General features: G+C 42.2%; 1 protein-coding gene across 2 annotated transcripts; it reads left to right on the forward strand.

Moving 5' to 3' along the window:
• Window positions 1–12,751: 12,751 nt before the first annotated feature.
• LOC148030063 (putative serine/threonine-protein kinase PBL11) lies at window positions 12,752–17,071 on the forward strand. 2 transcript variants are annotated; one of them, XM_087686343.1, is made up of 7 exons: window positions 12,752–13,312; window positions 14,111–14,424; window positions 14,508–14,643; window positions 14,730–14,866; window positions 14,951–15,074; window positions 15,156–15,508; window positions 15,669–17,071. In XM_087686343.1, the coding sequence occupies exons 1-6, from the start codon at window positions 13,093–13,095 to the stop codon at window positions 15,470–15,472; spliced, it is 1,248 nt and encodes a 415-aa protein (XP_087542469.1). In that variant the 5' UTR covers window positions 12,752–13,092; the 3' UTR covers window positions 15,473–15,508; window positions 15,669–17,071. The 2 variants fall into 2 exon arrangements, with proteins under 2 accessions (XP_087542469.1, XP_087542468.1); XM_087686342.1 differs by having other exon boundaries at window positions 15,156–17,071.
• Window positions 17,072–17,481: the final 410 nt, after the last annotated feature.

Genomic DNA, 17,481 nt, shown 5'->3' on the forward strand with positions numbered 1-17,481 from the left:
TACGCCAACCTCACCTCCACAACCAAAGTCAGAAGAAGCAACTGCACCACAAGCAGTGCCACTAAGGCCAAGCCTCGACGCTACAGGGCTGCGGTTCAGTCACGGCCACTGGTCAGGATAATCCAGGTTAGGAGAGAGACGAACACCCAACGATCTCCTGACCATGTTGGTGACTACCCCTATAACACTTAGCCTGGGAGATCTGCTTAGGCAGCACCCCACCCTATGGCAAGATCTTAAGCAGTGGGTTGAAGGGTCAAGAGAGTAGATCACGGCAGACCCTCATGACCATGATGCAGAGACGCAAATACCAAGTTTGACGCTGCACTCTATACCTAAATCCTTGCACGTCAATGCCTTCTGGGAAGGTTGCGAGATGCATGCGGTCTTACCGGTTTTAGCCCTAGGCGATACAACGAGAAAGGGAATCGTGGACACGGGGGCTGGGGTTAGTGTGCTTAGCCACGCAGTGCTTTAGACTTGGGGAAACCCACCCGTTGAGACTGCTAGGTTTAATGTCACACTAGCAAACGATATGAGAGTCAAGCCATTCGGGGTGCCTAAGAATTGGCCAGTGAAGATCGCAAGTGTCCAGTTCTCCATTGACTTTATAGTCATGAAGGGAGTGGACTATGACGTCCTATTAGGCCGACCCTGGATGCGCAACGCTAGAGTCATCGAAGATTGGGGTAACGGCTTGATCTTCCTTGGCAATAGGACGGACGCCATGAGAGTAGAGATGGACACTTGGAAGACCTCACCGGTCGACTTAGATGCCATCTTTGCTATGCTCAAGGGTAATGCTCAGGTCAAGAAGTCCTATGGGCCCTTGACTAAGTATAACCCATGCTCGGAGGATGAGCAAGATTGGATGCATGTCCTTGCTACAATCGACTTGCCGTTCTCTGATCACGAGGCGTATGAGCAAGCCATCAAAACAATCGGCAAGGCTAACAACAGACCCTCCGTACCAGTCTGCATGATGGCAGGAAGCCTTCGTGGGAAACTGAAGCTCGTCAACTTCCAAGTCCCGGCAACGGAACCAAAATGTGGGAGCTTTCGCTCAACCACCAAGACCCACGGACCGCTTATTGTTTCAAGCATTCCAAGCGAGCTCTAATGGCTATCTCTCACCTAGCCAATGCGCCGTCGATCCTACGAGTGTAGTGACCTTACCTTAATGCCGATATGAGCTGCCTTCTCTCTCACACACACCGGTAGCTCCACGATCCTAGATGTAAGCTCAAGCATCCTCAAGCCTCCTCCACCTCCAAGCTCCATCCTCCATAGCCATGTGCATAAGAAGAGAGAAGAGAAGAGAAGAAGAGAAGAGGAGATGGTGAAGACCTTCACCCTCTTGATCCCTCACTCTCACACACTCACTCCCTTACACTCTCACACTTCCTCTCTCAAGAGCACACACAAGCAAGAAGATGAGAAGGAGAGAAGAAGAAGAAGACTCTTGTTGCCACACACCAAAAGAATGAGCTCTTATTCACTTTTTGAACTTTATATATACAAACCCTAAAATCCCATGGGCACCCATCCCTTTTTTACATGACCGGCCATTGTGGCAAGGTCCTTTTTCCATTTCCCTCTTCTAGCCTTATGCCTCTAGCCTACACCCATCTAATATTTTACAATCGGCACAGGACGGAGCCTAGCGCTCTTTTACAAGAGTTTTCCAAGTTTTTTGAGGCGCTTTTTCATTTAAAGTTATGCTTTTTGCCCCGGTTCATCTTTAGAGGCCGTCTGCGTGTCTTTGCTCTTTTTTCATCTTCCTTTTGCTTTTTCCTTCATTTTTCCGCTATCTCGACTTGGGGTTAACATCAACCACTGACTGTCAAAGCATAACCAGCATCAAGTGGGTGTAAATTAGCATATGACAGTCATACGGACGTCGAGCAAACACCCAAGCATGTCAAACAGATCCGTCAGTAAGTCGGCACACCCCTTGTGTAATAGGGAAAAGTGTACACAACATTGGCAAGACCTGACACAAAGAGGTGTATGCCCAGGGAGTGCAAAGCCCGAATTAGCCCAAGTACATGTATGCGGACCACAGCATATCAACCATGCAACATCCAAGTGAAGAAGATCCCAATCTCAGAAGACTCAAAGCTAAATAGCATAAACCACCTACTCAATGTCTATCAAGAATCCAAAGATGCTCCCACTGCCACAAAAGCCGTATGGATCAAGCCAAGAAGCTCAAGAAAGGCATATGAGAGCACTAGTGATGAAAGATCCAAGACCATACATCAATAAGACATCATGAGCATATAGGCTCTATAGCCTCCAATTAGAGCATCCATAGACATCAACTGTATCCCAAATACAACTCTGGCAAGCCAAGAAATATCCCAAGTAACTTTCGAGAATCCATATGCAAGCCAAGACAAGGCACTAGGAGCAATAAGCTCCAAACAATGTAACTAGCATGTAGTAGTGGCATAGGCCAAGCATGTCAAGACTGATCAGACATAAGTAACATACATGCCATATGTACATCCAAGACGGAGCATCAAATGCATTCCAAATCCGACCTCAAGCTCAAATGAAGATCCGGAACCAAAGTGTCACTAAATTGATTGCTTATTACGCATTCTCTATTTAATAAATTCATGTCAATAAATTAATGACTCACTTTTCTTTAAGTATTGATGATGATCTAGCATAGCCATGAGACCATTTAGAGACTAGTATTCCTAGTGCATCACTTAATGGGGTGATCAGAGCACTGTGACGGGGATATCTAGTACATGCAATACAAGTTATGAAGGGGGAAAGGAGTGACTGCCAAGTATAAGAGTGTACACAAGAACCAAGGAGTTACACATAAATGAAGATGGATTGAGTTCTAAAAAGAAAAAGTGTATTAACATTGTGTATATGTATTTATGTGTGCATCTAGGGACGCCTGGGAATGTTTACTTGTGTGTAATGAGCATTGCATTCATTTGGGGCCATCCTCTCCCCTGTAAGTCAAGGTTTAAGGTATTTTCTTTCATTAAGAAAGACGAGAGAGGGAATTCTCTCACTAAGAAAGACGAGAGACATGATCCTGTGGAAGTGAGGAGAGAAGTGATTTTCTCTTTCTAAGGTCTAAAATGACACAAGCTTTTGTGTGGAATTCAATCTTAAGGTTGAGGCCCAAGGCAATCTAATGAACTCTCCTTATCTATGACTCAAGTTGGTTGCATGGACCACAAGTTAAGAGTATAGTTTAAAAAGCTTTTTTTTTTGAAAAATCCATTTTTAAAATATCTTGCAATAGAAAGATGATCTCTAAAAATGGGCTATGAGGGTTAGCAAAAACAACGAGATCTACAACTTTTGTGTTGGACGTTTTTTCATCCAAACAACGCACAAAGAGATATCTCGAAATTAGTGATGCAAAGTGGAATAACCACTTCTTGCATGAAGATCAACTCAACTTTCTCTCCAAGAAGAGAAGCTCTTGAAAGCCCATAAAAGAGGAGGCTCTCCTTGGGTGTAAGGAGGACGTGAAGGAAGCATCACTTTGCATGTATCCAATAGGAGAAGAGAAGGTGCAAGTGCTACGAAAACTCTACTGAAATCAAGTGCTGTGGAAGCTTTGCTGAAATCAAGTTCCAAGAGGAGAAGAGAAGGTACAAGCGTTGCGAAAGCTCTATTGAAATCAAGCGCCAAGAGGAGAGCCCTACACATATTCTGTAGGAGAGAAGGAGACTCGAGAAGGATCAAAAGGTGCCAACTTCCAGGTTGTGCAAGTGTTAGTCGGTTGTATACCGTGCAAGGAACCATGATCTTGTTTCCAAGATCTACAAGTAAGAACTGGCTTATGTGTAATGGAGGAGCTTGCTCCTTGTCAATAATATAACTCCACAAGGGGGGGGACTGGCCCATCTTCCAGTCCCTAGTGTGTTGCCAAGTTCTCTACCTCTCTCTCTACATCTTTCTTTTCTCTCATCTATTCTCCCTCTGTGCCAACATAGTATTTGCCATATATATTTTAAGTATATAAGAAAGTCGAGTGTGTATCTCGGATTTTATAACACAAAGACAAGCTCAGTGTCATACCTCGAAGGTCAATACTTCATTGCATATCCCAAAGACATAGCCCGAAACCAATAGGCATAACCAAACATGAAGTAATAGGCTTCAACCCACTATTGTACATCAATGATTTAGTGTTTAAAACTGAGTATTTTCAGCAAGCAAATCAGTCCAAAATGATGGCATAACATGTGCCTTGCATCCCCCAAACAATCAGGCATCGATAGGTACCAAACTGGTTAATTAGAAGTGCCCAAACAAGCATAGCATTAGATGCCAATGTTACTTATGCATAACATGATTGTGGGACTATTGTAATTAATCTTGGGAATGTAGAGATCAGACCCAAATCCAATGCCAATGATCAAGGAGGCTTTAACACATGTTAGAGACCATTGCCAAGTGCATTACCAAGCCCGAAGAAGCATGACATAGCAATCACTGAGGAGTAGGTGTGCTGCTGTCCAGATCAACCAAAAAAATGGCACAAATTTACTGATGTATGCTTCTATTACCATATATCCACTTGGCCTCAATGGTAATGATTAGAGGCTCCAGGGGGTGCCTAGGGAGGCACACAACAAGCCTCAAGTGCCCATATGAAAGAGAGAGCAAGATACAAGCCCCAAGGGTTTGAGCTATGGCTGCCTTGACTGACTGCAACATGAGAACTGAATAAAAACATTGGAAGAACACTTCAATACCTCTATAGCAATGCCTTGAGGGTGCCTCAATAGGTCGAGAAGGTGCTCGGGACGGGAGCTCGGGAAGCTGGGGAGCGGATTAGTGCCAATAATATAAACCAACATTCCTTTCTTCACATGTAAAGAATGCTAGGCCACTTAGTGGTAGCAGATTCAAGCTATTGCATGAACTAGCCGTGAAGTAGCCTCGTGAGGGAAGTGAAGCAAAATAATATTTCAATTTCCTTATATTCTCTCAACTTTATTCTCTCTCTCTCTCTCTCAACTTTATTCTCTCTCTCTCTCTCAACTTTATTCTCTCTCTCTCTCTCTCTCTCTCCATTCCCTATCTCTCAAATTTTATTTTCTCTTTCTCTTGATTTTTTTCTTCTCTCTTCATTCTCTCTCCTTCCATCTCTCTCTCTAGATCTTCCCCCTCACTCACTCTCTCTCTCTCTCTCTCCCCACATTTTTCTTCTTCTTCTTCTCTCTCTCTCTCTCCAAATTCCTCATTCTATCACTTTTATCTCTCCTCCCAAAAATCTCTCCTCTCCTCTCTCTATCTAAAATTTTCCTTCCTCTCTATCTCTCCATTTCCTACCTCTCAATTTTTATTTTCTCTCTAAATTGTTTTCTTCTCTCTCTTCTTTCTCTATTCTTCCCCCTCTCTCTCTCTCTCTCTCTCTCTCTCTCGATGTTTCCCTCACCTCATCTCTCTCTAAGTTTTTTCCCCCCTCTCCATTTTGTATCTCTGAATTTTTATTCTCTCTCTATATATATTTTTCCTTCTCTTTTCATTCTCTCCCATTTCATCTCTCTGTAGATCTCCCCCCCTCTCTCTTTCCAAGTTCTTCTCTCTCTCTCTCTCTCTCTCTCTCTCTCTCTCTCTCTCTCTCTCTCTCTCTCTCTCTCTCTCTCTCTCTCTCTCTCTCTCTCTCTCTCTCTCCATTCACTATCTCTCAATTTTTATTTCGTCTCTCTAGATTTTTTCTTCTCTTTATTTTGTGTCCTTTCCTTTCTCTCTAGATCTTCAATTTTTCCTCTCTCTCTCTCTCTCTCTTCTCTCTCTCTCTCTCTCTCTCTCTCTCTCTCTCTCTCTCTCTCTCTATATATATATATATATATATATATATATATATATATATATATATATATATATATATATAACATTTAGAAAAACACACATTGTCTTTAAATCTCTCCATTTTTCCCTCTTTAAATCTCTCTCTAGATTCTTTATTCTATCTCTAGTTTTTTCTTCTCTCTCAATTTTCTTTCCTCTTTTTATTTCACTAACTCACACACACACACACACACACACATCTCTATTTTAGATAATCAATGTAAAAATTATTTTTAAAAAATTAAAAATATTAATAGAATGATTTAAAATGCCTCTCTTTGTCTTGCTCTATCTACCACCGTCATCGCTATCATGTGTTGCTACTACATTCACCACTCCTACTACCACCGCTCCTGTCTACGACCCATGACTCTGGTGGAATGGGGCACTACTTCATTGCAATTGCTTTTGTAGAGAGAGAGAGAGAGAGAGAGAGAGAGAGAGAGAGAGAGAGAGAGAGAGAGTAAATAAGTGGATGCCCTTGGCAAGTTAGGAAATTTTGAAATTAGGTTTGAGAACCCCTACAAACATTACAAGATACAAGCCTCATACCGACGTTCAAAGCGATGAAAATGTTCATAAAAAATTTACTCCCATCGTCGCTAAATGCATCGGTATTAATATCTCCATAGAGCCGTCGTTGCTATTGACGATGCAAATACCGATGCTAATAGCGACAGTTTGCGACGCATATTGCGACATCAATAGCGACGCATGCAGATCAATTTGTGACGCTAATAACGACAGTCATAGAGGAAAAAAAATTATGGTAGGGCAGCACATGTAGCACTATGTGATGTATTTACATTCTACAAATGGATTACATGTTAAGTGTACAATGGTCATCAAAATGAGCAGAAAATGTACTAGAACCCACGAGACTGAAACATAAAATAAATATAAGATCGCTGATGAAAACTTATCGAATCATGGCAAGATACAAAGGATGATAATAACATAGTACATAGAAGATGTGCGCATAAATCATAGGACCAAAAAGGAAGAGGATGTGTGCTCCATGAATCCAAGCACGAGCTATAGATCCTTGCCATCTGAAAGCTCGTCCTGACACAAAGGAGTATCGAACTGAGTTTGCATAAAAAAAACAACTACACATTAGTCCACTATACATAGTTCTTTTTAATAAAAATAGTAACTAGGGACAAAAAAGATGGGCGACTTACTAGGCCGTCGCATGTATACAGTCTATCGATCAATGCAGTGAGACTGTGTCTCTCTGCATATCGAGTCTCTAGGTCGATGGGATCGCAGTTTGTAATGGAGTGCTACAAAGAAAACAAAATACAACTGTTAGAAACACAATTGTCAGTAGAAGCGATATTGCAAAAAAGAAAGCGAGAAGAACAAAAGAAAAACTTACAAAGTCCTCCAGATAAGTCTTATGGCCGCCACTCCCAAGATGATGGACCACCCTTGCCTCCAATCTTGCCCTCACTCCCTCGCACTATTGTCTCTAACATCTTGGAGAATCTATAGCCTCCTCCCTGAGTCTCTGCTAGTCATATGTGTCAAGCCACTCGGGCTTCGAGGCACCACTCTTGAGTGCCTTGCATACGTCTGATCGTCTGTGTGACATGTACGTACGCATGCACTCCATCATCCAGCCTGTGGAAATCTCGAGACAACCGCAGGCTCACTGCATCCACGTCTCCGCAGCATCCCCCAAAACCACTCCCTTCATTCGGCCCAAGTCTAAAATGTCAACCTCGTCCACTGCAAACCAAAGCATCAGAGCGCGCCAATGTAGATCTAATCGAACGACCTAATGGTGTCCGAGATAGCTCCTAGTCAGTCATATCTCTGAATTGAGCCATTTGATTTGGAGATATAGGTGTAAATGTATCTTGCAACCCATCGTTGCTCATCCCTCAACTCATCGTGCTCTCCAAAATATCGTCAAAGGTCACCTGCACAGACAAAAAGTGATGTTAGCATAGTCAATATAAAGATTTAAGAAAAGCATGGTAATATTACTCTGAAAAAAATGATGTTGCTTAAATTGCATATTCTAGAGTATCCTTATAAGTGATTCATCAACGATTTGTGTAGGTGAATGCTACAAGTATAACGTAGCCTATGGTTCCATGTTAATCTCTTGGCACAACTCCACATAGACTAGAAGGTCGATAGACAGGTCACTACAAAAGGATGAGTCCACCTCATTCTCAAAGAATTCTTGGCCTCCTGTCTTTCCATCATCGTTACCCGACTCATGCCTCCTCTACACGCTCCAAGCCATCTTCGACCTCCACCCCTTGCAATATCAACCCTCCAACTGCATATTGTCCTCATCTATGCTGGGAACATTGCTTTCATCATACACTCTCGCACTTCAAGGAGTTGAATGCACAACATACCACCATTGAGGTTGTTGGGGATTTGGATAGAAATTTACATGTTCAAAATTACATACAAGAGAATTCAACATTTGTGACATATACCATGTCGTAATAAATTTTTAAAAAATAATTCATACACCTGTTCATAATGGATTGGCAAGACAAACGTGTCATGCAAATCCATCCATCTTTTTTCGAAATCTATTTTGAGAAATGCAGATGGACCTCGTCGAACGGTTGCCCTAGCTGCTTCCAGTATCACTCTGAACCATTGCACATCAAATATGATCAAGGAGAAGCTACGGTAATCCATCATGATAATACTTTGCAAGTTCCCAAAATACTCCATCTCATCTATAACGGTGTTTGGATCCGTGGCTCGCCATCAACTCTCTTACTCGAGCTTTGCCATGACATCACAATTCATTATGGAGCGCATTTTGTCGATGCACTTGATGTGAAAATATCGCCCGCGCAACCATGGCGCATTGTATATTGAAACAGTTAGATTAATTGTCACATATAAAATCTAGATACGATAGCTTATAAAACATGTGGTCACCTTTGGACTACATCTCCTTGAGAATTTCCACTCCTCAGTAGGGACCTCCATCCCTTCACAAGAGGCTAGATCAAAGCTCCATGTAACCATCACATAGACATAAACTGCGGCATCTCCTCCATGCCCTCGAGATATCGAATCGGTCGATGGAGCATACTGCATCGAAATTCTGATCGCGCTTCTTTCTGGGCTTGCTTATACCTAGAGAGCCACGTCTCCATGGATGCATGATGCAACATACAAAAACGATTCACTTTCTCCTCCATTGCAAGATCCATCCTTTTTTTCTACCCCATTTCCTTTCTTCTTCTTCCTCTCTCATTTCCTCTCTTTCACCCTCAATGCACCTCATTCTCAACAAAAAACAATCAAAAGAAAAGAAGAAAGAATAAGAACAAACCAAGAGGGGGCAATGTACTCACTGTAAAGGCCCGACGATGGATTCTTTGTCTCCTCTTCACGATATCCCCTCTTCTTCTTTCGTGCATTTCCTCCTCTTCTTCGCGAACAACGACGGTGGCGGCAGCAGTGGTGAGAAGCTCTCCTTCTCTCTTCCTCTCCCTCTCCCTCCCAAAGGCACGATCTCTTTCACTCTCTCTTTCACTCTTCGCAGAATAATGTCATACTCGGGTTTCACCCGTTTTTTTTTTCTTTGAGTACCGTTACTATTTGTGTCACATTTGCGATGCAAATAGCAACGCCACTAATATGCGTCACAACTGCCTGTCGTTATGCCCTATATCCTTGTAGTGCAAGTTTAGGAAGAATTTGGTAGTTCAGCTACTAACACTAATGCTACAACCAAAATAATAATCTATTAAACTTATAATCAATGAATTTAGCTAAGCTAATATCAATCCTACATGGTAAGAATTCAAATTTTCTAAGCCATACTTTTTAAAAGCAGGAAAAATAGGAAAATTTTCTCACAAACCCTTGCACTTACAAATGCATTGATTGACCATTCACATACACGCACACCCCCTCTCTCTCACTCATGCGGATCATTCATGGCAGTCATTGCACACATGCCTCTCTCTCTCTCTCTCTCCCCATACAATATAGAAGGTGGAGAGGCTAGTTCAAGAGAAGTGTATTGTGGAAGCGTCAAGGGTGATTTGGGCAATAATCCTTCCTTGAGTGATATTTTTTTTTTAAAGCTCTTTCTACCTTGCACCTTTGGCTGTGGTAGATGCTTCTCGAGCTATGACTTTGGCTTCTCCTCCTCCTTCTTAGTGCTCCAAATGCCTTCATCATGATGCACCAAAGGATGAGTGTTGTTATGCACCTCTTGGCATGGGCGATGCTTCTCCTCCTCTTCAAGGCTCTAAATGTGTTCAACATGATGCACATGACGTTGATTGCCTCCTGCTTTAAAATCGGTGCAACATTCTTCTCTTTCCTATCATCCCTTCTCACCTATCTTTCCTTGAGTCCCTTTGTGAGCTCTAGAGCACTCCCCAAGATGAAGCTACTTCTCTTCCTTTCTCCTCTAAGTCCACCTACTCTTAGGAGCTTCTTTTAGCTGAGATGATGCATAGCCTCAAGAAGGTCATAGGCGACGATGGAGTTGATGTAATGGATTTTGCCAATGAGCCATTATAGAGATCGACACATTACAACTCCAATCCATCTTCTTCAAACGACAAAGAACGTGAAGCACAAGCAAGTATTAGGCACCTTGTGGAAGTCTCAAATGATGAGTTTGACCTCCCAAAGAGCGGTGTCACAAGCGATGTCACCAAGTAGCTTTGGATGGCAAGCCTATGGTTGTTCCCACTTCTTCTCCATAGACAAGCAAAGGGGAAGAAGAATGGTCATCTCTCTCTCATTCAATCTTATGGGAAAACTATAGAATGGCTACGTGGTCATGCTGAGCATGCCATGATTGCAATAACAAGCACTGGTACCATCCTTACATCATTTCAAACATCCAATGGTTCCATACTCTCAACCTCATGCAACATCTCAGTATCCTTGCATACCCCCCCTTCATTCCATAGTTCTCTTGGATTGTTAGCATTGGGCCAAAGAGATATGATTGATACTTTATATGTTGCAAGGCTAGAGCAGGCGTGCCATGCTAAATGGAGCCACTCAATCGAGGAGTTGGCCAATAGATGCATGGGGTTATGCATAGAGTCTCTCCCCAAGCCTCCCCACACCCCCTTCTACCCACCACATGGGCCTCTCTTCCTCCTACCTCATTGTCCATGCCATGTCCTCCTCGAGCTTGCACCACTTTGTGAACTACTCACGAGTCCCACCACACCAGGTGCTGGCCATTCCCAACACCTATTGTGCTATTGCAACAATAACCTTGAGCCACCAATCTCCACATAGCTTTGTGTGGCAGGGCCAACACCACACAAAGATGCATGGAGATTGGTGGATCTTGAACTCCATTGACAGATGTTGACAAGCCCCTAAACTCCACTGATAGACATGCAGATGGTTAATATGTATGGAGGTTGATATTGGCATTATGTTGATTTCTAAATGATCTAGAATTGTTATGGCAATTGTTGTACGGATGCTCACAAATTTGCTTTTTACAAATAATTGTAGACCATGACCAAATAATGTTTATCAGTAGTTGTCATTATGCTCTTGCTCACCTTAGAATAGCTTCCAATAAAGTAGCCAAATAACTCTATGTAGTTGTGATTTAGTTGACTTCATATAGCTATGACGCAACTATCATAGCTCAAAACATACCATGTGGATTCAATGGCCAACGTCCCCTTCCCTCTTAAGTTGTAGTTCGATACAATTGGTTTAATTCACACTTGAATGTGTTCATAGTGAGTGAACGACGAGCTCTCTCTCTCTCTCTCTCTCTCTCTCTATCTCTCTCTCTCTCTCATTTGTCTAACAGTAAGATCTTCTTTTCTCCCAAATTATGCACAGAGCAGCTCCAAAGCTTGCTTTCCAAATTCCACATACAAATGGGCTACCTTTATGCCATTCTTCTTTGTGTTGTCTTAAGAGAGTGATTGGGAAAACTTCACGATAGAACTTGCTAAGGAAGTGAAAAACGCTAGGCAAAATATTAATAAGGTTTGGGTTTTTCTAGTGCACTTTTTGAGATTGTATCTTTCCAATGAAAACTTAAGTTACTCATGTTTTTATGCTTGATAAGATCAAACAAAAGATCAAGGGAAACACACAGTAGCTTATATCTTCGGCTTTCGCTTATGTTTTAAAATTATGGTTTGAGAAATATAGTGATTTTTTTGTCAATTCATATTATTTAACATTTTGTAGGTTGATAATGCTTTGGGACATACTTCAAATTCATATGATTCAACAATTTGCAAGTTGATAATACTTTTGGAGATACTTCAAAATTGTTATAAATTTATCTATGTTTTAGTTCGCTTCATTTCTTTACGGTGCACATTCATTATCATATGTGAGTATTTGAAGTTTTTAAGATACTTTGTTATGCTATGCACAAGTGAGGTTAAATGCCACATACATTGGAAAACACATATGTGTACGCCTTATTACATATAGACATATATATGTTGCCAAAGCATATGGTTAATTACATGCTTATGTGTGAATAGCCTCAACAAATAACCTCTTCAAATTAGTGAAATTTTACAAGGCATGGAGTCCATCGTTCATTGTGCGAAGCACGCTTTATTTTGTGAGCAAAGGGAGTTGGCCATGGGATCCCTCTCCTCACAGAAGAATCACACAGAGGGAACTAGATGAAGCACTGTGCAAGTTCACAAACTATGCAATGAGAGGTTAGTGGGTTTGGCAAAAAACTAGCTACTATATATAAGTATACAATAATATAGACAAATATAGATATAGATATGTAAATAAATATAACGATATGTATGCATGTATGTATGTGCATGTTTGTAGGTATTATGTAGATGTATGTGGACCCAAAGCAAGTGGCAAGGTTGAAGGACGCCTCCTGTAAAGCCCACAAAAAGGTTGCATATGAACCGTGAAGGGGACTGGTAAGGGTAGGTGAAAGTCCACGAGACAATGATGGAGGCAGAGGCTGTTGGTGCTCTTCTCTCTCATTCTCCCCTCTTCCTTTCATCATAGCCTATACAAAATACTTCTTCTACAAAACCACCTCACAGACAGACATAACAGCACAGCAAAACATCACAGAAGAAGAAGAAGAAGAAGAACCAGACCCATCTCCTGAATTCTCACCATTTCCTTTCCCTTCTGTCACCTCCAGTCACCGCTTTTCTTTACCAAACGTCTTCCTGCGTTTCTGGTTCCTCACCTTGGCTCCCTTCTCGCATTGCTCTGTCCTCACCCATGGTGCTCTCCAGATATCTGGTCTGAATGATGGAAAGAGGGCAAGGAGAAGAAGATGACGCCGCCGCAGCAGCAGCAGCAGCAGTAAAGAGTTGGAAGAGGGGAGAGCAGGCCACACAGGATGGGGTTGCAAGAGTTTCCCCTGTTGCTGATGCAGACTGCTGCGTGCTGCCTTCCTTCAGGTGCAGAAGCTGGTGCTGCTGGACCTCCCGTAGCAAGGTTGACAACTCTGGTATGGACAGCCCAGGTGCGCAGTGCTGTCTCACCTTATCACACCCGTGCTAGTCTTCTAAATTCTTTGGCATTGCTTGTTTCATTTGATTTATGTGATGGAATGTTGTGTGTGTGTGTGTGTGTGTGCTTGTGTTCCTATCATGTATATTATCCAATGTGTGTTGGCCCTTGATGAATTTGCAAACGCCACTTTCTGTACATGCTATGTTAATAATTATTGTTGCTGTTGTCTGTGTCGTGGTCATCATCATCATCATCATCATCATCATCATCTGCTTCTTTACCATTTTGTGGCTGTGTCCATCTGGTTCCGCACCCAACTTGCATTTGTCGTAGTTATCCTTACTATCGTAATTGCTCATCACGGTGATGAGTGTGCAGCAACCGATCCAATATCGTGCTATTATTGTGATCATCATCATTGTCATCGTCTGTGTCATCACAGTCTCCGTTGCGATGATCATGCGATTTGACGACTGTTACATGATTTGCCGACTGTTACATGCTATGATTCTGTGGTGGTGACTCTTCAGAATTCAGCATACATCGCAATCAGTACAATCCCAGAAAGTAATATACCACTTAACAGAGTTAACAAAAAAACTGGATGTTTGAATATGACAGCTTGCTGAGATTGTCTTGTGTTTCTGCCTGATTATTATTTGAGCATCTTGAGCACTAGATACAATACCGTTTTTACTCCAGTTAGTGTATGTGTAAGCTACATGGTCTTGCTGCACAGCTTGTGTATTTGTCTTCCTTCTGTTGGATGGTGGTTTTGAGAAGTTGAGTTTTTAAATGTGGTTTTTAGGGTTGAATCCTTCAGCTCACCCTTGCAATGAAGTTTGCAAGGTGCCCCCTCCCAACCAGAGCTTTGATAGCAGTCCCAGGGGAGAACACGAGGTGCTTTCAAAATCCACGTTGAGGACATTCCACTTCAATGATCTCAAGGTTGCAACTCGCAATTTTCGCCCGGACAGCTTCCTCGGTGAAGGAGGTTTTGGTTGCGTATTCAAGGGATGGGTTGATGAACATGGCACTGCACCGGTTAAGCCAGGAACAGGTCTTACAGTTGCAGTGAAGACTTTGAACCGAAACAGCTTGCAGGGTCACAATGAATGGTTGGTAAGATTTTAGAGAGATCTCTCGTATGCTTCTGTGCATTGTGGGTTTCTATCTTGGCGGTCAATTCTAATCGTCACTTGTAGGCAGAGGTGTACTATCTTGGCCAACTTCATCATCCGAATCTTGTGAAGTTGGTAGGGTACTGCATAGAAGATGACCAGCGATTACTGGTATATGAGTTCATGCCAAGAGGGAGCTTAGAGAATCATCTTTTCAGCAGTATGTGTTCTTGAGTTTTAGGGTCCCTATATTTCAAGATAGTGCACATTCACTTCTATAAAGGTGTTTGGCATTTGTTGATGTAGGGGGATCTGTGTCCTTGTCATGGGCAACCAGGATGAAGATTGCCCTGGGTGCTGCAGAGGGGCTTGCATTTCTGCATGGCCGTCAAAAGCCTGTCATTTATCGAGATTTTAAAGCAGCAAATATTCTGTTGGATGCAGTGAGTAACTATGCATCATTTAGTACTTGGATTTCCAAATTTGTGCACTGTTTGAAACTGTCTCTGATCCTCATTACTTTACAGGATTACAATGCAAAGCTGTCTGATTTCGGGCTAGCTAAGGATGGGCCAGAAGGGGACAAATCACATGTTTCCACAAGGGTCATGGGAACTTATGGTTATGCTGCTCCAGAGTATGTAATGACTGGTGAGAACCTTAATTGTTGCTGCTGACACTACAGTTATCCTTCACGTGTGATAAGTTACATCATAATTTCATGCCTTGCAGGGCACCTCACTTCCAGAAGTGATGTATACAGCTTTGGTGTTGTATTATTGGAGATTCTAACAGGAAGGAAGTCCATGGACAAGGCTAGACCGAGTGGCGAACACAACTTGGTTGAGTGGGCACGACCCTATGTAAGCGAGAGGAAAAAGCTGTCCAAGGTTATTGATCCTCGCCTTCAGCAATATTCTGAGAAGGGGGCTTACAAGGCAGCTAGCTTGGCTTATCTGTGTCTCAGTCGAGATCCTAAAGCAAGACCAATAATGGCTGAGGTTGTGCGGAGATTAGGGCTTGTCCAAAATATGAAAGATGCGACATAGTGCTCATCATCCGTAAATGCCAAACGGCAGTCTCAGGTTTGTCCTGCAAAACATTATTTGTGATGCTGCAACTGCGAGATATGCAGCAAAGCAATATGATCCGCATCAATGAGAAGAGCAAGTGGCATCTCTGTTCTACGATCTGGATCAACAGTCCGGTAATTGTGCTTGTGGGTTTTGCCAAATTGTGCTGCAGGACTGTATGGCAGATTGTTGAGAGACGTAGAAGTGTGGACTGTGATGTCTGGATGTCCTGGTACCTCAACTGGGCAGGAGCATGGTTTGAGAGGCTGGAATGTTTTATACCCAGTATCCATTCTCAAAGCTGGGGTGTAATGGCTGGTTGTAAGTCCTCACAAGTGCATGCATGACATAGATTGGGGGTTCACCTCCATCCATGTAGGTGCCATTGGAGTAATTGTTTGCCTTGTTCGCTTGCTTTATGACCGTGTCTGAAGCATGTCTGTGATTGTTACAGCGAGTCACTTGGGAAGGTTGCTTTGCTAATGGCAGAGTCCCATCAGGAACACTTGCACTTGGCATTCCCGTGTCTCCCTCTCCCTCTCTCTCTTTCTCTCACCCATATATGCACACACACTCCAATTCTTTATACTCTAATTTCTCTATGCCTTAGGTTGCAAGACTATGCACATGCAAGCCAAGTCTTTCCAATCCGTCCCATCGCCTCCCCTAACCATGCACGACAGTACCTAGGTGTGCTTTTGAGTAGGGTTGGACTTGAGTTGGGTTTTGATGTCCTCCCAACATTTTGATGCATTCGAAGACTTTCTCAATGGTCTTAGTTGAATTGCCCAAGCCAATTCAAGAGCCAAGCTCATGGGGTGAATGTCTATGAGTGACTTCACAACTTTGGAAGTAGGAAATATAGTGTTGGGAAGGACTCACTTGCCAAAAAGGTGTAACAGGAGGTAAAGAAGGGGATCAAGACAAGAAATAAGATAAATAATGAGTAGTCAGCATTGCAAAAGAAGATTGAACATGCACACCTAGGAGGCCTCTATATTGGGTGGCATGAAGCGATAACATAAGAAGAAAGAGACCACATTGATTGCTAAGAATGTTTGGAATTATATGTGTCAGGGTTCAATAGTCAAGATAGTATTGAAATACCAAGGGCTCAATTGGGTGATATTATTGTGCTTCACCAAGCAAGGGAACAATCAAGCAACCTAGTAGTTTGACAACTAATAAGAGAGTTGAAGCACCAAAGTATAGTCAAAATGTTGCAAGGAAAGCATAATGTGGATCACAACTCAAAGCACAAATAAGTAAGCTCAAGTAAGTACATGAAGATAAAGACATTAAAGATAGTAAACTCGTAACTTATTGAGGTGAGGTCATTTCTAAAAAGTTAATAAAGCCTAAGCAATGAGCTATGGCATCTTTGTAGCTTTAGTAATTGGTTTTTATTTGTGTCAATGGCACCTCAAAGACTCTTGTAGCTTTAGTAAGTACATGAAGATAAAGACATTAAAGATAGCAAACTGTTAACTTATTGAGGTGAGAAGGTCATTTGCTAAAAAGTTAATAAAGCCTAAGCAATGAGCTATGGCGTCTTTGTAGCTTTAGTAATTGGTTTTTATTTGTGCCAATGGCACCCCAAAGATGATTGTAACAAAAACTTTCAAGTTATGATGCTTTATTTTATGTCCTTTGAAATGTCTTGTAGAATGTAGACATATTACTTTACACACACAAGATGCAACTTCTTTTGAGGAAGCATGTAGCAAGAGGTGGGGAAGATGTAATCCAAGTGGCACTACTACACTATCCTAGAGGCAAATGACTAGGCTTGATTCATATCCTTGTACACCCTTGTAAGAGAAAGGGGCAATGCGCTTGTTAATCCTCTCAAGCTTGTAATGAGTGGAAGCACCCACTAAATGTGCATTACAAAATTTTAAGGATCATGTGGCATGTAATATTTTCTTGTGTTCCTCTCTTCTTTCCTTCTTTCGTAGCTCAGAGGTGAGGTGGGGAGTGGGTTT

This window comes from Lygodium microphyllum, chromosome 10 (genome assembly GCF_053477565.2).
Source record: "Lygodium microphyllum isolate KBCC chromosome 10, Lygodium_microphyllum_v1.1.10, whole genome shotgun sequence".
Taxonomy (NCBI): domain Eukaryota; kingdom Viridiplantae; phylum Streptophyta; class Polypodiopsida; order Schizaeales; family Lygodiaceae; genus Lygodium; species Lygodium microphyllum.

Bases quoted from the DNA above. Each gene is read 5' to 3' on its own strand.
- LOC148030063 (XM_087686342.1), top strand. From the start codon at position 13,093: ATGATGGAAAGAGGGCAAGGAGAAGAAGATGACGCCGCCGCAGCAGCA. The intron at 13,313-14,110 runs GTGCGCAGTGCT...TGTGGTTTTTAG, and splicing joins CTCTGGTATGGACAGCCCAG to GGTTGAATCCTTCAGCTCAC. The intron at 15,075-15,155 runs GTGAGAACCTTA...CATGCCTTGCAG, and splicing joins TCCAGAGTATGTAATGACTG to GGCACCTCACTTCCAGAAGT.